General features: G+C 37.2%; 1 protein-coding gene across 1 annotated transcript in view; it reads left to right on the forward strand.

The window, feature by feature from the left end:
• The window catches only part of DCDC2 (doublecortin domain containing 2), a 53,600-nt gene extending 36,602 nt beyond the window's left edge, over nt 1–16,998 (forward strand). The window contains exons 10-12 of the mRNA XM_053984636.1: nt 4,299–4,399; nt 15,283–15,621; nt 16,891–16,998. Of these exons, the coding sequence (XP_053840611.1) occupies nt 4,299–4,399; nt 15,283–15,621; nt 16,891–16,998 (548 nt within the window). The remainder of the gene's footprint in view (nt 1–4,298; nt 4,400–15,282; nt 15,622–16,890) is intronic.
• Nucleotides 16,999–20,673: the final 3,675 nt, after the last annotated feature.

Here is a 20,673-nt window from a genome sequence, read left to right on the forward strand (position 1 = left end):
CATTCCACATATTTTTTCTAACATCACTGTGCCTTCATCATCTCCCTCAGTGTCTCTATTCTCCAGCCTCTGCATATTCTCTCTCTCTCCACCTGGCTGCTCCTTTTGAATGATCTGTTCTTTGCCCTTCTGCAGGTTCTTCTTCCCCCTTTTTACCTAAATTGCTGAACATGACCCTGCTTTAAGATAATCAGAAATAATGGGAGATGTTTCGGTTACCTAACTCTCTGTGTTTAGGGTATAAAAAATAGTCCTGATTTTTGTCTCAAGGTAGTCTATTGTCATGCAGTAAAAACTCCAGTATCTTATTTTTGTCTGGACACCATGAAAGAATATCCTCACAGAAGTTCACAAAACTTTCAATAATATTTTGCTTGGCCTCTTGACAGAAGCTGCACTTGCTGTGGCATGGAGAACTGAGAACCTAACTGAAATAAATCCTCTGTTTATACTTACCAGCAATGCTGTAGGGAGACCTACCTTGCTTTCTTATCCCCTTTCAGAACACTTCTGCCCCAGTGTTGCCATGGCCCTGTCTGTGGTCAGTTCTCAGGTAGTTTGAGGCAAAAGAAAATCAGAGCTGACTGATAAAAGAGGAGCGTGTTTAATCTACAATTTTGTATGAACTGTTTGGAGTAGTCATAAATGTTCCATTTAATGGAAGTGCTGGAATTTTTCTTTTCGGCAAGGTACACCACATATTTCTGCTTCAGCAGAGATTGCAATAGAAGCCAATAACAATGCAGGATGAAGACTTGCAAAAATGTTTTTCCATGTAATTTATGACATTTTCTAAAATGATTTCTTCATTTTTCTCCCTTTGAGACATGTGAAGAAACTGACTAATGATTCAGTCACGGAGATGTGAAATATTGCCTCAATAAGATTTTTTTCATATTTTTAATTCCTAAACCAAAAAAGCATTATCTATAAAATATGAGGCAAAGTTACCCAACTGAAAACATTTCCTTCGAAGTAATTCAGAGCACTGATAATTGTGATTAATGTGGCCTGCAAACTCCTATTGACAAGATCTTGACACAGAATCAAACAAGCAAGAAATGTGTTGGCTTTTCACTCAGCTTCCATCCTCCAGATATTTGTAACTTCACATGCAGAAAATTTAAATACTTCTGGCTGTAGAGTAGCAATGCTAATAATGTTAACATTTTAAGATATTTTCATAATGCTCTATTTATTCAAATTAATTTAATGTAAATTATTTTGCAATTTCTGTATTTCTTTTCATTTTTGTAACAAAAGACAGCAGTGTGTGTCCTAATGTAAGGCTAATTGCATTCCTTTCCATTTCCTTTGGAACTTTTTGTTCAAGTATTACAACTTCCCCATTTTTCAGTTAGTGTCATTTTTTCCTTCATCTCTTTTGGCACATTTCAGACCTAAGTGTTTTAGTTCATTCCCCATCTGTATATGTATTTTGGACATCTGTCTTCCATTCTCTTATGTTTGTGCAGAGGCAAATAATTAATTTCCTTTTTTTTTTTTGTAAATGTTCTATTTTCCTTAAATAATATTTTCAGTCTGTGGAAGAACAGGAGTGCTGTTTCTCTTGAGAATGCTTTATGTGCAAGACAATGAACAGTGGTATCCCGGAGAGATGCTGCAGTGTTGTGCAGAGTTCTTTTCAACTAATATCTTTTCATTTATGACCAGCTTTCTGAGCAAACACCTGCTAGAAAGTGCTTGGAGGAAATTCCATGGAGAGTTCAGATTTTGCTTATTGAAATCCTGCTGTTACTACCTTTTTGGGCACTCTCTTTTAAATGAGAAATATGATTCCTTACTGAAACTTACAGTCTTCTTTCCTCTCTCCTGCTCCCTTCTGGTTCCACGAATAAGTTTTTTTCAAAATACTGTATGTCTCTCACCTTGGGTTCTTCAGCATAGCCCTGAGCCTGATCTGCTCTTCTAAGAAGAGGTGCTTTAAAATAAAGAATCCTCAGCTCTTGAGTGGATTTGGCCTCTAGGGCTAACATGTGTTCATCTCCCTTGTACTCCTCCTTTTGCCCTGGAGTAAAAACCTGATGAAAATTGCCTCTGCACCAAAATCCTTTTTACCTCTAGAGGCCAGAGAGTCCCCATTTTGGTTGAAAGACTTGGGGACCTTGAAGGCAAAGGTGTTATTACAGAGTCTAAATGGAAGGATGGTGATATTAAATGCAGTTCTTTCAGACACTGAGTTGACTTTTTGTAGTTCAGTGAGCCAAGGAATCTAGGGCAAGGTTATTTTCTTACATATTTAAGGGAAGGCCTTAAAATAGGAGAGTCTTCATGGTGGCTTTTAGGGAACACACTATGTTTTCCTCTCAGAATATGGTGGAAATCTATAACTCAAGTGCCTGTGATGAGAGGCAACAATGATAATACCAGGTAAAAGAAACAGAACATTCTGTCTCTTACAGAGCTCAGAAAAATGGGAAATGTGAAGTGCATTGATTATTTGAAAAAGTACAAGTAGCATCTGTTCAGATGCATTTTTTTGTTATTCTCAGCCACTCCATGTTTTTATTGCAGATTTTGTCAAAAAACCCAAAAAAGTCTTGTGTCAAAGAGGATTTGTAAGATATATAGAGGTAGATTGTCCGCGATTTATCCTACTGCCATCAAGTATTGAATGTCTTCAGTTGGTTTCAATGGAACATCCATGCACATACATTGTATTTAATAAACCCCAAGAAAAAGGAAATGAAAGAAGAAAATTATTATTGTCATGTGAAGTACGAAAAGGAGGTCTTGAAAAATGTGTGAGTTATTTAGGATAAGAGTCCAAGCAATGATGCTAAGAGCCCTCTGGTGTTTCCAACAGGGATACTTTCAGAGGACGAGTAGTATGGATCTTTTGGTAGGGTGGGGAGGTTCCAGCAGGACTGATGCCTGGGTAATCAAGCTGCTCTGTCCATCAGGAAATCTCTCTCCGGGATACGGCACGCAGCAGTACCACTTTGTAATTTCATTGTGATGTGCCATAGAAACTCCCATTTCTGCCGCTTCATTTCAGACTGTGAGAATGGCCTTCATTTCTGGTCCTCTGGGCAGTGACTGTCAGGCCACTGTCCAAGGCCATCTGGCACCTCCCCTCCAGTCAGCCATTTGCAGTGGTATGGTGCCTCAGAAACTCTTCCCTTTGCTCTCATCGTGATGAGAAAGTAACTGGAAAACTACCAGAGTAGTCAGTGCTGACTTTTTACATGGATGGACTCTGGATTTCTCTAGGTCTTGGGGTTTTATTAATTATTTTTCCACCAAAGTGGTTCTGTACTACACTAAAGATGTTAATTTAGCAGCATGCAGCAATGTAGATCAATTTGCATGGTCAGTTGATATTACCAAGTTCAGATCCTTTTATGAAGAACTAGGAGGCAGTCAGAAACAGTGGAAATACTTTTTTGTCTTTCTTACTTTAGTTACATATTATGTTTGATACGGACACATCTTCATCATTCCTAGATCAATGGAGAGAGATGATTTGGAGTAACTTTTGCCTTTAGTTTCTGGGTTGTTTTCAGTTTAGGGGAAAATACAGAGGATTGTGAATCACTTGGAAATTGTTTTCTGTAGGTACCTATAGTCACTTTCCTGATTAGCTGATACCGTAAGACTTGTGCTGGAAACTTCAAAGACCTCTAGTTACTTCTTATACTCAGGAAAAAGAAATTACTTAAACTAAATGGTGTAAAATCTTTGCAAAATGCAACTGTTAATCCTTGTTTTCCAGGAGTATGTGGTTTTTAATGCGGATGTGGAGTTTCAACCATAGATCTACATGCATGTGCCCAGAGTTGAGGAGTAGAACTAATGGAACTGTTTCTCTTAATCTTTTAACCCTAACCTGATTCAGGATGTTTGGTTTTGATTCAGAGACTGACATTTTTGATAGATGTATGTTATAATGCTCATTACTAAAGGATACTATAATTGACTGTAGAAACAGAAGTATTATGTTGTTGTTGTAATGTATCTAGTTCGGATTCACTCTGGACCTTTGCCCAAAGTGAAGGAACTTCAGATCCAGGACTTTGTTCAGTTCCCTTTGCCTTTGTCTTTTCTCCCCCCTTCCCCAGGTGGTATAGTATGTAAGTATTTTTTGTTAAAAGGAAAGAAAAACAGATTGACAGTAATGGGAGACTGAAGATTTCCTTGAAAGAACTGTATGGGGAATGATGGGTCAGCTCAGAAAGCTGTTCTCAGAAGCAAAATTGAATGTGCAGTTCAGTAGTTGAGCCACACTGTGTCACCATTGGACTTCACTTCCTTCCACTCTATCTTTCCCATTAAAGGTGAAGATATTTACAAAGACAGAGAAGAGGGATCTGAAATGTGGGGGGCAGTTGAAGTGCAAGAAGATGAAGATACTCTTGTGGAAGTTCCACTGGACCAGGTAGTGATCAAGCTTTAGATAAATGTCTTTGCTTTTTTTTTTTTTTTTTTTTTTTTTTTTAAGGATTACAGATTATGTGTTGTTTCTCTTTCCTCAATTTCTTTCAAGTGTACAGCATAATTCTGTGGAGATGACTATAAGCTCAACAATACTGCTTCTTTTTTGGCAGCTTTATCAAATCTCCCTTTCTGTGTTAATATGTCAAATGTCAGTTACCTTTTCATCAGCTTCAGAACTTCTCTGAGAGCTCTTACAGAGCCTTAGAGAATGAGGACTCCCTACTGTTACATCCTACCAAGTAGGTTCACCTGAATTGCAGTCTCTTTATAAAGATAGAGCAGTATTCCTCCAGTCCTGGACCACAATAGGTGCTGATTTATCCAATTTTTGTTAAAGCTGACAGCACTTTGTTCTGTTGGAGCAACATGGTGCTTTGTTGGCCAATTTTTTAGTCCTAAGATTTATGTTCAATAAAAGGTCTTGGTAAGTAAATGTAAGATTGTATCTCCCTTTTTGTACTTTGATTTGCATTCCTATGGACTGAAATAATACAAGGAATAGGTAAATTGAACTTAACAGTAACAGCAGTTACTGTCCTTTATCTTGCTTTCAGTATAGACTTCTGTATTTGTAGGAGAAATTGGAAGAAGTGTGGTAAGTATGGGGAGGAAAATATCCTTAATGAGGGTAGGGAGTGGATTTGTGGGCTAAAAGGTAGGTGAAAAACTGGCTGGTTTGGTGAGATTTCAAAAGTCAGCTGGTTGAGATTTAACTGGCACCTATTTACATATGGTGGTCCTCAGGTTTTGATACTGGATCTGAGACATTATAGTATGTTCATGAGTAACACAGATGATGGTGTGGGACACAGCCTTATTCAGGCCCAGCTTCATTATCAAGTGAATGCAGGGCTGTCTTTCAGAGCAATCTCAACAGCTTGAAGGAATAATATGACTTGAGCCTCATGAAGTTCCACAAGAAAGAGAAGTACAAAGTTGGGCGCCTGTAGTGCAGTTAACTCTCAGTTCAGTCTTGACACAGATGGGCTAGAAAGGAGCTGCAGAAAGGGCCATGAAGCTCCTATGGTTGGCAAGTTGAGTCGGCATTGCTCCCTGTGGGGATGAGGTGGAATATGCAGGCTGGGCTAGTAAAAGCACAGCCAGCACATCAAAATCACTGATTATCTCTCTTGATCTCTGAGGCTGCACCTAGAGTATTTGTCCAGCTTTGAGTCCTTCTCAGCAGAAGAGAGATATTTAGAAACAGGAGAAAGTTCAGCACAGCAACAAACTAAAAAGTTTACAGGCTAGAACTTATGACACAATTTAATTGTTTACTTAATAATGCTTACTCTTTAGTTGGCTGATTTTTAAAAATTTATTTGTATTGTGTAAAAGAATACTAGACATATATACCTTTAGCTTGTGTTCTGCTTTTAAAAACAACACCCAAGGGGAAATAGATATTGTATGAACTTATTTGCCACTTTGAAGACTGACACCATATCATCTAAAAAAAAATACAGATTTTATCTTAGGCTCCTGTTGCTAAGAAGGATCATTCTCATTATTTTTTCACTTCAATGGGAAGGAATGTTGCTCAGCTATTTTATAGGCATTGTTCTTGAAGACACATGAATCAGGTGATAGAGGCAACAAGAACATGACTGTCTTGGTCCCTGATAGAAGGAATGCTACAGCTGTGTCTTCTCACAGCACATATCTGCCCCAGCCTCAGAGTCTTATTATGATGAACACCATTGGGCTCATCAGCCCTGTTAATTGTGGTTGTCCTGGTGAGGTGTCATCATAATTAGGATGTGTTGTGTTATATTGATAGCACTGACATTGGGCAAGAACATGCCGGCTGTTGTCTTAATCTTTGTTTCTTATGACATCCTGAAGCACATCCTACTCTGGTCTTGACAGTGTAATAATCAAATTCAGAAATTATTAGCCTGTTTATTGGCCTCTGGAGGTGTGTAAAGAATTCCTCTGGGTAGTGTAGAACATTTGCCTGTGTAAATTGGGTTGTCAGGCCTTAGTTTTTAGGCTGACTGCAATTCATATGAAATCCAACCCTGGAGACAGTTGCTTTACTTCTCCACAGAGGTCCTACAGCACAGGCAGTAGCTCTGTGTGTCTCACCAGTTTGCCTCTGCCCATGAATGGTGACTATCCCTAGGAAGGGGAATATCTCTCTACTACCACTTCTCTGTTTGGCAGTGGAAATGTTCACACAGTTGCCAGTGAGCATCAGATGTGCTGGCAAGCTTGCAGTGCAAGGAACTTGCTGAATACCTCTAAGCTCATGTACCAAGGTCCATTCATCATGTTCAGATGGAAATATTTTTCACTTGCTACCAACAGATTTTGCTATCTGGACAAGGAACTGCAAGCAGGTGTATTTGATGGGGAAAAATATTTTAAAAATCAGTCATGCACAATGAATGATCTGATTGCCACATTTCCATAACAGCCAAACAAAGCACGAAAATTTATTGCAAAAAAAGCCATGGTTTATATATAATGTTAAAACTTCATGTATAGTTTCCTTGGTAATCTCACAAGAAGCCATGTCCTTCTGAGTATCACGGAGTGCTTTTTATTCCCAGATAACTAAGGTCACTCTAACCTTAGAAGAATTCAGCATTTTGCATCTTCAGGTTCATATTAATGACTATTTTAAATTGTTTTAAATTACATGATGTAAAGCTTTTTAGCTTTTTCTTATCTGCACTGCAGTGTCTGTTATTGCTAGAAATATGGGAAAGGACACCCGGCTAGGGCTTGACTATCTTGCATAATGCATAAATATTTACATGCCAGCTTTCACTAGAATGCTGACACTTCTAATAGGTTATCATTTCCATCAGCCACATAAATGAGGTGGTGAAGATAGAGCTTCATATTTTTTTCTTTTTATGCACATTCTCTGTCTCGCTGTTTTAAATACACAGTTGAACAAATACCAGATTAGCCATTAACTAAACCTAGCGTTATACTGGCTAGACTATTGCTTATGTCCTGTCCTGTAAAATGCTGCCAGCTGAAAACACATTAAAAGAATAGGGTTTGCTTTACTCCAGACTAGCTGACAGTTGTAATTGAACATCAAGGAAGAAAAAAAATGAATATTTTGCCTTAAACCAAACCAGATCTTTCTGTTCTATATTCTTTACCAAGACTTCAGCTCCCAAATACAAAATTATTAGTTTCTTCTTTTGACATGCAGGCTAACTCCAAGTTAGTTGTTTGCATCACCGTGTCAACATTCATGGGGACTGATGACAGACTATGAAATCATTTGTGCAAATAGAAAGGGAATAAGGTGGTTCTTGACAGGGAGACAGCAAAACAATAGTAGTTTCTTATTGGAGATAGTAATTAAGTGTGTTACTTTGAATTTGCTGGTAATAATGCAAATATATTCAAAGTAACTTTGAGAGAAAAATTTCTAGCTTTTAAAGCTTTCAGGAAAACCTACTCTTTTTCTTTCATTCTGTATAAGTTCTGAAATACAAAACCAGCAATTTCTAGTGATAATACTGAAATAACACTGCAAGGTTGCACTCGTTTATCCATTTCCATAAGTATGGTTATTCTTCTCCCATGCCAAGTCCTTGGGAGATGGAGTAAGCAGGAGAGTTATGAGACCTGAAGTTATCCAGTGCATGACCCCATAAGGAATTCAGGCATGTTGTTCTGCCAGCCTGCTTCGCCATGGGGTATATGATTACTGGCTATTAAGATGTGATGTAGAAAGAGACTCCATTTGGGTTTTGGTTTGTTCTTTGGGTTATTTTCCCCCTCTAGATTCCTTATCCCCATCTGATTCTCTCCTTCTATGTTTATTTGTAAAAAATAGTTGGTGATAAATTTATCTAACAGGCACTGGTTTGGACTTTTTCTGTAGACGTTCACATTCTTGGTTCTTTCATTATCCATTTACTTTCCACTTTTACAGACATGTCCACTGATTAATGCAGTCCTCCATTCATTATTTCCAATTTCCTGGGCTGTGTTGTGATGTGAGATTGTGTATCTCCCCTAGGTGAGCTGGAGCTGGAGTATATCATCAGTAGCAGAAAAATTGCACCTTTCATTTGCAGTTTTCATTATGGAGTACACATTTTGCTTTAGAGATCCAAGATTCACCTCAGTGAGCAGAATAAAATGTTTATCTTGCTCATTGCCAAAGGCAAAATGTTAAAGTTTATGTTGATTCAACATTACAAGTGGCTGACTGCTTGAAGTGACGTTCTTTGATTAAAAAGGCTACAACTTTTCATGAAGAAACATTTTGCACTTCATCAGTAAGGATTTCAAAATGGCATTTGGAAAGATTGCATGCAGAACTTCTTATGCTCAAATTTCACTACAAATGATGCAGCTGTAATTTAAGCCTTATGAATTTTGAGTGCTGACAAGCCAGCAGATAATATTTTCCACTGCATGTTCTTCTTTCAGCTCCACTGATTTACACTTAATGTTGTTATTGTTTATCTGTGTGAGATAGGGAAACTTACTCTGATTGGTTCCTTGCAGTTCAGAATGAGAAGGGAGATCTTTCCTTGGTTTCTGTGGTGCCTTGAGAAGGCTGACCTAGAACAGAGGCTAGACAGACTTAAAGAATAAAGTAGGTGTTTATTAAAAGGCCTTAATGGATACACCTTGGGGTGTACAAGAGCACTTTCTCAAGGTATCATTGGGTGACTGTGATTTATGAAGCTGTAGTAGCAATGCCTGACTTTGTCTTTAAAGGCCTGTGTGGACAACAGTTGAAGAGCCTTCACTTTTTCTGAGTGAAGTGCAAATCTCTTGTAAAACTAGTTTTGATACCACTTTGAAAAAAGTTTCCTCTGTGTAACCCTGTTTTCAAAGATTTCAGCAATCCTAGAGCAGGCAGTTTCTCAAATTGCGTAACTTACTTGCTTTAACTTGCATTTTCGCAGTCTCAGTAGGACACTTTTAAAAATGCTTAACAATGTTCTCATTATCTACAGGTATGCTCAGCAGATCATACTATATTATAGGAAATGAAGTTTTGGCAAATTTTATTGAAAAATTTGCATGCAAAATATTGTGGGGGAAAAATAAATGTAAGCGTCACTGAAGTAGATGGGAAAAAGTATTTTTGACTTAGTAACATATTAGAAAATATTTTTCTAATTTTATGATAAGATGGTAAAATCTTTGAATGGTTTGGGTTGAAAAGGACCTTAAAAATCATTTCATTTCAACCCCTCTACTACAGGCAGGCACACCTTTCACTAGACCAGGTTGCTCAGAGCCTCATTATCCTGGTCTGGAACACTTCCAAGGATGGGGCATCTGCAGCTTCTCTGGGCAAGCTGTTCCAGTTTGTCACCACTTTCGCAGTAAAGAATTTCTTCCTTATAGCCAGTACAGCCCTGCCCTCTGCCAGTTTGAAGTCATTCCCCTTGGTCCTGTCACCACATGCCTTGGTAAAAAGATCCTCTCCAGATTTCACTAAGGCCCCTTTCAGGCTCTGGAAGGTGCTGTGAGGTCTCTCTGCAGCCTTCTCTTCTCCAGACTGGACACCCCCAACTCTCTGAGCCTGTCTTCGTAGGAGAGGTCTATATCCCTCTTATTCTGAGAGCCCCAGAGGGCAGTGCTCAAAGATGCTGGCTTCTCTATCATGGCTGCATTATGATTAAAGAATGAAGTATGCTTCCAGTTACTAGACAATGAAACCAATGAACTAAGTTTGAAAAGCTGTTTTTCTATACTTCAAGTTCTTACTTTCCATTCATTCTAGTTGGACTTCTGGGTGCTGTGACATTGTGAAAAATTAGACTCTGTGGATTCAGGTGCTGTATGTGCTGTAAAAAAAAAATGGCACCCATCTCATAAAAAAAGTTGGAGTTTAAATGTCGTGGGGATAAAGACTTTTTGCCTTCAGGAGCAACAGTGCATTTTGTGCAAATAAGGGAACTACGTGGGAAGTGTAGGACAGTTGAACCTTAACTATCCTTTTGCTTGTTTTTAAGAGCCTGGGTTTTGTAAATGATGTGGAAGAGAAGAAGGCTGCTGTCACTTAGCAACACTTTCTGGTTCAGGAACAAAATGTTTCGCTGTTGGAATCTGTGCAGTGCCCTTAAAAAACATTCCTGAGTAGGAGCAGGGGAGCTCTGTTCTGGAGAGCTTTGGTGCAATAGAAGTCAAGTGTTTCTGTTGCTGCATTTGTAAGATGTATTCATGCTGCTCTTCACGACCATTAAGATTTTTGTTGTCTACCTTATTGTTTGTCTGCTGTGACCATTAGCCAAGTAAACATTTCCAAACTACTTCAATAAAGAAAAGTTATGTTTTATATTAATGGTATAAAATAATTTCTGCCTTAAATGATCTGTGATACTGCATTTTTCAGTATCAGTATCAGTCATGTACAAACCTTCTGAGAGGTTTGCATTAGCATCCCTAGAGGAAAAGAAGTCAAATGCATCAATGTCTGAAGATTTCCTGACTTACCGCTTTTGAGCTCTTAATGAATGATAGCATGATGAGTGTAATTAGAATGCGTCTTTCTGTTTTAAACACTCTGTTTTTGCTGAGATTAAAAATACTGTCAAGCAATCATACTTCTTGAATGCAAAATGAAACTGGGTCTGTTTCTCATCAACCTGTTAGTTAAGTCAGGAGGTTTCCAGAAGGCGAGCTGGGTCCATATTTCCAGCAAGAAGCTGAGAACTGCTTCAGTTTTTCTGCATGCCTTTGGTTGAATGTGCTTTTCAATGTACATATACAAGTCTTTTGTCAGTGAGTCTTTTTATTGCTAGTCCATGACAAGCAAAGAACTTCTCACAATTCAGACAGATATGGTTTGAAAACTAGTTATTTTAAGTAATGTGCTTTCAAGCATGAAACTGCAAAAGCATCACCTTTGCTTAAAAGATGAAGCCAGCACTGCAAAAAGGAAGGTTACTTCCTATTTTCTTCCAACCATTCAAAAGGCAAAATTACAAACCTTATTATGATTAATTCTAGCTATAGGAGGAATGGGGATAATCTAGCACAGTGACTGGAAAAGCTCCCTGCTCTAGAACTCACTTGATTGTGAAAATTACATTAAGGAATAGGAATGCTTCTCCAGTCCATGTTCAAGTTGTGCTGTTGTTTTTTGAGATGTGTAGACAGGACTAAACTAATGCAGGAACATTTATTCTGTAATTCATTACAGTATCCATGTTCAGTTACACTGGGCTACAACTGGCTGGTTGTTATCAACAGGAATTTTTGATGTGCCTTTTGTTCTCTGTTACGATCCTTGATATCCTTATGATAACTGTGTTACATAGAGGTGATAGAGGCACTCAGCCTGGAGATATATCCAGAGCTGTTTCTCTGGATTTGAGATGCCCTGAACTTTTATAAGAACCACAGACATGAGGGACAACTTCCTGTGAGCCAACACAATGGCCAAAGGCCGAACTCTTGACTTCTGAGCAACAAGAAGAGCAGTCCCACATCTGTCTTGGCTATCCATCCAGTTCATTCCATTCAGGAAGTTCTGGCTGAGAATATTTTGATTATTTAAAAGGTGACTGATGTAAAGCTAAAAACTAAGATGGGAAATGTCACTGCTTCCACATCAGTAGGTTGTTGCTGACTTGAATCTGATAATTTCTGCAAGGATAGGTAGGTCTCAGTCAGCATACCTGTTTTGCTTTCAGTGTGCCCATCTTGGTTTTTTCTGACTAAGGGAGCACAGTTTGTGGTAATTTTGGTGCATATATAAAAGGCAATTTGTGCAGTTGTAGGTGGATGTATGGCTGGACTGCATCAAATTCAATGAAAAGGTTCCAAATGACTCCAGGGGACTTTAAATTACATCCTGACCCACCAAGTACTTCAATGTAGGCTTTAGTTCACTAGTTCAGGATCACTGCTATCACTGAAACTGTTCAAGAAGGTAAAGTTAAGCATGTACATAATTTACAGGCTTTGCACTATTAAGACCTCTGTTTTTCTCCCTTTTTCTGTTTTCTTCTGTGCATGTATATATGCAGATAAACATTCCCTAAATATGAAAAATCCAAAATTTTCTACGTATATCCCTTTCTCAGTGAAGAAAGCGTCCTTAAAATAGAGAATGCTAATTTATGCATACCGAGTAGGTCAATAAGATCTCAGTAGAAAGCACCACACTTTTTAATGTAAAGAGCAATGTACTATTTGGTGGGTGATTCTGGCCTTCAGTTTCCTCCCTACATTCCTGTCTTAGGTCTGCTGTGCAGTCTGAAATGCCCAGTCAGTGGTCATATCCACATTTGAAAGGCTACCTTTGACTCTGCATGCAGAGAGAACCATACTACATTTCAGATTACCTTGTGAAAAGTTTTTTACTCTGAATCAGTGTTGATTTTTAACTTGTTTGAAATGTCCGTTCTTATGCAGTGTAGCTTGAAAGGAATTAAATGAAGAATGTGTTTTGCTTTCCATTTATTAGTTGAAAACATGGCTTTTTATTTTTGTCTGTAATAATAATGACATTGTAGTAATATGCTCAGCTATCTTGAAATTTTCAGTTACTATAAAACCATTATACTTGCACTGATGGGAGTTTTTCTACTCATCTCATTATTAGTATTTTTCTTGCAATTTAGCTTGATTGGTCAAGTTAAATTAGTTGAAATTTGAAAGTTATTTCATGCCAGTACTATGCTCTGTGAGCTTTCAGTGAGTTTCTGGGTACAGTTCAATAATGCTGTGTTTATATTCTATGTTGCTCAGATTTAACTTCAAAAATTTGCATCCATACCTATTTTAGACAGATACAGTCAAATGAGTCTAGCTAGTATAGCACTTAGAAAGTCACTGTCCCTCAAATGTCCATTGTGCTTCCATGCCAAAGACTGCTTCCACAGCAGTGAAACCAGTTAAAGCATTGGGATACATATGTTTACACCATGTTGTAAAGCCTACACACTTCTGCAGTCCAGAATGAGCCACCATACTAAAGTCATGTAGGCAAGAGCATATATTCACTTCTGCTTGTACCCACTACCAAAAAGCTGGAAATTGTAATGTCTTGGATGACTCCAATAGTTAACTGAGAAAGTATGTGTTGACTTTTCTTATCCTCTCTTCATTTAGTGTATGTAATGTCATAGCAAGCAGGTGTCATTAGGTAAAACCAAACACACGTTTAGCTAGTGGTGTTTGGTGCATGTAATTTGTCTCACCCTCCCCTGTTTGTGGTCAGAAGCCAGAGCTGCTAATTTCCTTAGCAGACTGAAAGAAAATTAGTAGATAATATGTCCAAGAGTAGCAGGTAACCTCTGAGAATTTATGGATCTACAGATTATTTTCTATCTTTATGTGCTGCAGGGTACAAAGTTTGGATCAAGTTTGCTTTGGATGGTGCCTTCTTTGAAGGTTTCTGTAAAGACTTGGCTTGTTAAAGTTTTATTTTAGTGGTAATAAGGCCAGTTTGATGTTACTAGATGAAAGTGAATCAGAAAGGCTTGAGTAAAAAACACAAAGAAATGACCATACTTCAAAAGTCACTTATGGAGCCATTTTTTACCTGGTTGTGTACCCATGTAGTATTCCTGGTAATTCCATATTCTGTGAATTATTGCAACACAATAACTTGTCCTTTTTGCAGCTGTGCCAATATGGCATTGTGCACTGGCATAATAAAGTTGTCTTGTGTTGCTCCTTAGATATCAAAGGAAAATCAAGATGTTTCATCAAGAGGCTTCAATAAATTCTTGATCTTACTGAACTGGCTCTTATTAATACATTGAAGGTGATGAGAGAATTCTTTTGAAATGTTATGATTAGTGAGGAAAAGAAAATTTTAGAAGACAACTTACTTCTCTTGTCACAGATAGCTGCTTGCATAAAGGAGATACTGAGGACAGTAAAACTCCAAACAGTTTTTATTAAGGATAATCTATTGCTCTCAGCTTGTCTGCTTTAGATTTAGAGTCTGATGAGGCTGGGTGGGAGGCAGATACCTTGTCACTCCTGTGGGATTTTTTCACTTTATTTTCATTCATACCTCAGCACAAGTAAGTAAGTAATCTTGGCAGGTGGGAACACTGGTGGACTGAATAACTCAGGTAACTCTTCAAAGCTGAAACTGGAAGGCAAATAACAAAGACCAGACAATTTGTGCATCCATCTCCCAGGCTGTCATGAGATGATGCTGCCAGCAGCTTTATCCGTAATGAGTTTCTGATAACTCTTCTACAAGGTGACACAAGATCTTGTTCCTTCTGGCTGCTGGTCCAATTTTGTATAGGAAAAAATTGCTGCCAAATGTCCAGCAAAACCTAACCAATCCACCCTACACAGGGATCTTTGGGAAGGAGAATGATGTCTTGGAAGTGACCAGTGATAGGTCTACCTCATCTCTCAAACTACTTTTCTGGGTATTCAAAGAAGACAAGACCGATGGTCATGGCATGGCCTGGTCCATAGGTAAAATGCTTCTTGGGGAACAGTTTGTGGGCTAGTAATACATGGTATTTTCTTGTTACAGGACTTTATAAACAAGTATGTACTAAATGCTAGAAAGTCAGAGAACCTGGAATAGATGGAACAGAGTAAGCTGTTGCTGTGTCTATTAAATTTAGCTCATTCCAGTTGTTTTGAGTGTGGTCAAATGGATTAAACTCCATGTAATAAATTTAAATCTCACCAACACATTTTGGAAATGAAGAATAAAAGGGCATTATGTGGTGTAAGTACAGGAGCATAATTTTCTGTCCACGTAGACAAACCTCAAACTGGCATACTTATTACTCAGTAATGATGTATTTGGGAATTTGATGTCTGTCATGTTTCAGAATTGCATGGAGCATTCTGATTTAAAATGCCTCATAATGCTGCTGTTTTTCCTTTCACCAGAGACCAGCAGAAACTGTAGATGAAGAAGAAAATGTAGAAGAGGAAAATGACAGGGGAGAGGAGGCATATGGAAGAGAAAATCCAGAAGTGGCTGGAGAGGAAAGTGGGGAAACTGTTAAAGAAAGAATTGAAGTGGAAAAAAACAAAAAGAAATTAAATGAAAATTATGAAGATGAAGCAGGAGAAACACAGAATGTTGACCAAGCAGAGGAAAAGGAACTTATCCATTTAAATGGCAAAAACAATGAAGGAAATGGTGAGGGAATGGAGCATTTGAACTACCAAGGTGCTCTTCAGCCTGAAGAAGAAATAAAAGAGGATTCTGGCAGTCAGAACCAGGTGAGTGTTTATTCTTTCAAACTGTTTTTCTTATGTTATTGTTCCTCATTCATCTCAGCCTTATGCTTCTCATCTGGTCTCTAACTAGTGAATTTCTGATAAAGTACTGAGACCATTTATGAGAACTTCAGTTTGTGGAAAAGTTGTTTTTCAGCTGTATAGATCACTTACATCAGTAATTACATTATATGCCCTCCAACTGAGAGAGCAGATGTTTCTCACTATTTGATGAATCGGCATCTCCAACTTTCCTTAGTATGCTGAATTTTGGAAAAAATAATGAAAAAAATTATTGCAGTTTCCAGAAAAGCAGAATCATTATATATTTCTACACTACTTTATCTTTTAGGACAGAGCAGAAGGGTGTGTTCATGATACCAGTGCCTCATTATTTTGATGAATTGACTTTCACAAAACTTGCATTTCATAAAGAGCTTTTGCCATTGTTTTGTGGAAGTTTCATCTCTTCTTAGAAATTGAAAAATACAGTGGGTATGAACAAGATCCTTCAAAGCAAGGGGCTTTAGTCAGTTTAAAAGCAAATATCCTGTTAATTTAGGATACATGGTAACATGCTGTTGACTTAGATGGAGGGATGCAACCCACATAAATAAGGAGAACTCCCCTGACTGTCAGATGAACTGACCAGCTCACAGAGAGTGGGAAACAAAATGTTTTGTTTGATGGGGAGAATCCAGGTCTGGGAAGAGTGGGATTCATGAGTGTCAGAAGCAGAGCAAATTGCTGCACATTCCATTCCTAGAGGCTGCTGAAAAACAGTCTCTTCCTCTGCTTCCTGTGACACTGGAAATGGTTTCTTGCACTTTGCAACTGGGCTTTCTTCTGTTCCTGTATGACACACAAGAATATTTTTTCAATTGAAAGAGCTGAGTAACATGACATTTCTTGGTCTCTGAATTTATTCTGTGCTTCATATATTTGATTTTTTTTGTTTGTTTTAGGTAAGTTGAAGTTATTTATAGAAATGGAGAAAGTGAGTGGGCATTCACTTTAAATGCATATGTGGGTAACTGGATGCTTGATGAAAGAACTGTAGGGGGGAACCTCTAATGTGAGTGCTTTCTCCTTTGGAAGATATATAAGTGTAAAATAAATGAAAATTTTAACATGATCACTCTTGGAAAACATTTTTTTTCATATTAAGAATACCTTGTGGAAATTTTAATATGAGGTGCTTAATGCTGTATTGAAATGAAGTGAAATCTTTGGTACCTGTTGACATTAATAGTGCCTGTCCTTTTTCCTGAGGTTGATCCTGGTCTTGAAAAAACATCCACAAGTCCAAGGATGACAATCACCAGCCCACAAGAAAGTGAAAAGAATGACCAGAGCAATGACTATGCAGCAGTTGCATAAAGAAGAAAAATATAATGAGCAAAAAATTAAAAAAAAAGATAAGACTTCAAATAAAGGGTTATTTTTTGTGATTGGTAAGGAAGGTTGAGTACCCATGTAATGGGTCATGAGATGATGATGCTCTATGGACTGATGAAAAACAAGCGTTTATATCTACTAGAAGAATATAGAATTAGTTTTACAGGGTGAGATTTTATGATAGGATTTGAGGGGGGAAATACAAGAGTACTTTATAGTAGTATTAGAAATAAATGAACTATTCTGTGGTGTCAGATGGTTAGCAGCAATAGAACAACCACAAAAATTACACTGTTCCAGGGAAAGGAAAAGAGACCCACCCAGATTCAATGTCAAAATTTCTTTGTCCATTTGTTCATGAAAAAAACCTAATTTTTACCTTTTAACTAGGACATGTGTAGTTTTTCCCCTAAAATTCCACACGATAGGTATAATTTCCAGGTATAACATTAAGACACATCTAGAATATGCTCCTCAGCTAATGGATTTATGCTCACAGAAAATGGTTTACTATAATTAGGGACCAGTTCAATGTTACTAAATAGTCTATTTTCAGTATATTAATGAGAATTATTAGGTTTTGCATGCATATATAGCACTTATTTAGCACTATGAATACATGTGGACAGCTTGTTTCCATTTAAAACTGAATTTTTTTTTGATTGTCCTGCACTGATTCACTAAAAAGTGGATTATTGTCATCATGAATAAAAAACAAAGGAAGAGTACACAGTAAATTAGTTTAAAAATTTGAATTTGAATGGATTTGTAATTCAGTCTAAGAGAAGCTTAATTTATTAATGAAACAAAAAAACCCACATGCCTGGATTCAGACTGAAATTTCCATAAAACCGTTGCTGTTGATGGAGACATTTTAATATGTGAGACACCAGGATGAGCCCACCAAGCTTTCTGTAAACGTCAGGAACAATTATTGCATTTATGAACCCATTGCATAGCCTTAATGGTTGGAAGTGTGTCATCATCCTATTGAGCAAGCCGTCTCCTGATAGGCTGTGGCTTAATATGCATTAGTAAATAAGGCATTGATCCACAGTATTAGTTCTCTTAATGACACTGATTCCATTGCTCTTACCATTTCTCTGTTAGTAATGGGAATAATTTGTAGTTCATAGAAACACAGCCCTGAGCATAATTTTATTAATTATACAAAAGAAATAGTGGGTTTCCTTATTGTTAATGCTAGTAAATTATTACTACAAGAAACTTAATGTCATTTTTGTTAATTTCAAGCCATTAAGACAAGAATTACATTTATGAACAAATTGAACTTGAAGCACTGTTCAAGGAATGTGGATAACCACTTGTCATAATTGAAACTCAAACAAACATCTTCCCTTCTTCTACTAGTTATTAAGTATATTTTTCCAATGTAATAGAAATTTGTAGAGATCCTTCAGCATATTTCTGTGCTTTGGCAATGTAAGTATAAAAGACATGTTAAAATACGTATGAACACAGTCAGAACAGTTTGCCCTGTGGCATCTCTGATTTCTGATCTGTGAAACCTTCTCAAAACCTTCTGTCTGTGAAACCTTTAGTTTCTGTTGAGCTGTCTCACAAAGATTGAAGGGAATATTGCATTTGTGATGAGTTCAAAATAAGCTCCTAATTTAGCCAAGCTCTTCAGCAAAGTATGCATGCTTCCTTTTTTTGTGATAGCAATTAAGCCTATGCTCAAATATATTTGATTTCTCTGGGATTTAAAAAGACATTAAGCAGAAGTAAAAACCGACCAACTCTTCCCCCCCAACAACAATAACAACAAAAGCCTGAAACAGAATGGATAAAATAACTGTGGGTGATAGTGAGGTAAAATGACACAGGTGCCTTTATTGTTAGTTTCTATTTATAGCTTCTGAGTGCCAGCAGTTTCTATAATTTCTTTCCTTTCCCCAAAAGTTCGGTATTTTCAATGCTGAAATGGAAGTCTTTCAACTTACAGATATCAATAGGAATATTTTAAAGGATTAAACTAAACCCTAGGGAAAAGTAATGTTATCATTTTCCTTCATAGGAACATGAAATTCTTGTGAGTGTTACTCAACTTTGAAAATGTTTCCTCCTCTGTTCTCTTGTAATAAAGACAGGATATATTTCTTCAGAAAAGCAAATCAGACTGTTTGGAAATAGAGATATAAACATTTTATCATTCACCTTGCAACACTGACAACATGAATTTTGTATCAGGTTCTTATATTTAGGGAAACTAATTTATGCCTAACAAATAATTCTAGTAGAAATTAAACAGGAATGATACAGGTGTTCTTGCTAATAGTTTCTCTGTCATGATCTGCTGTGTGTGATGGCTTAACTCAGTTTTACCAGAGAAATACATTATTTTGTAAAGTTTATGTAATGTTATTTTATTAAGCTTATGTACAACACTTCTGAGGGTTTTTTTAAGAATTCTTTTATTGTTTTGCTTTTATTTTTAAAAACAATTTGCTATTAAAGAGAACTTGTACCGATATTCCTGTGTTTTCTCTCATATCAAGGCCTGTTTGATGTTAAATCTGTCTTTGGGTTACTGACTTTATAAATTTGGTGATTTTGCAGCTGATAGGATTCTCCCATAACGAAAACTTTAAAAAATATTCCCAACAAAACAACAACAAAAAACTGATTTGGTAGTTTTCCTATTGCAACTGTGAAAGAAAATATGTTGACAATTTTGCTGATACATAGCTATAAATGGCGCAGTTAAACTTGCTCAGGGAGTTTTTTAATGTCACAATTCAGGTTAGGCCTGGGTTATTGGTATGTGGGCACTGTTCAGGCAATACTCAGCAAATTACAAGAGTTTTATCTGTTCACTGGCAATTCCTGGGAAAATTACCAAACTTCTACATGTCTCCCTGCAGAGATTCCTAATTTCAGCAAAGCATTAAAGCATAGGCTTAAATCCCATAGGACTGCAATTTTCATTGAATTTTAACTAATGCTTTGGTGCCTTGACATGTTGGAGCCAAAATGAAGTTAGTCTGTGGGAAAAAATGGGTGAAAATAAGGAAAATATAATCCCTTCTCAGTCTCATATAAAGTACAGTGAAACAAACCTGTGTGAAGAATAGAACAGTATGAGTATTCTGATTATTTGAAAATACAGGGAGAGGATTGTTGCTTGGCTATTTTGATTGATTACCCCAAATGTACATTAAAATAACCATTAGATATTAAATATAAATACCAAATGAAGTATCTCCAGGAAGGGTGTGTTTATTAAGTAGTTACAATCAGAATGATTGAATGGGATGCACTCAAGGATGTTTTGTTCTGGGTGTCTGACAGCCTTCAATCTAAGTTTTAATCAAAAGAAGTGCCGTGGACATGGCAATAGACAGTGGAGCCATCTGCTCTCTGTAGATTATTCTGTGTGTGCATGTTTGTATCCATCAACTTATAGATGTGTGTGAGTGCTGAAACTGAAGGCATTTGCTGTGTGCTCACACACACTGCACACATAACTCATGTGCATATTAATAGTTTCATTTTCTTACAGTGTTAGCAATGGGAAAATATTATTGGTTGTAGCTGAAATTTGCTATAATTATACAAGATGATATAATCTTACATACATCAAAACCTAGTAATAACCTCATAAAAAGGGTGACATATTTTCTTATGCTGTGTGTA

The sequence above is a fragment of the Vidua macroura genome, chromosome 1 (genome assembly GCF_024509145.1).
Source record: "Vidua macroura isolate BioBank_ID:100142 chromosome 1, ASM2450914v1, whole genome shotgun sequence".
In the NCBI taxonomy this organism is placed as follows: Eukaryota; Metazoa; Chordata; class Aves; order Passeriformes; family Viduidae; genus Vidua; species Vidua macroura.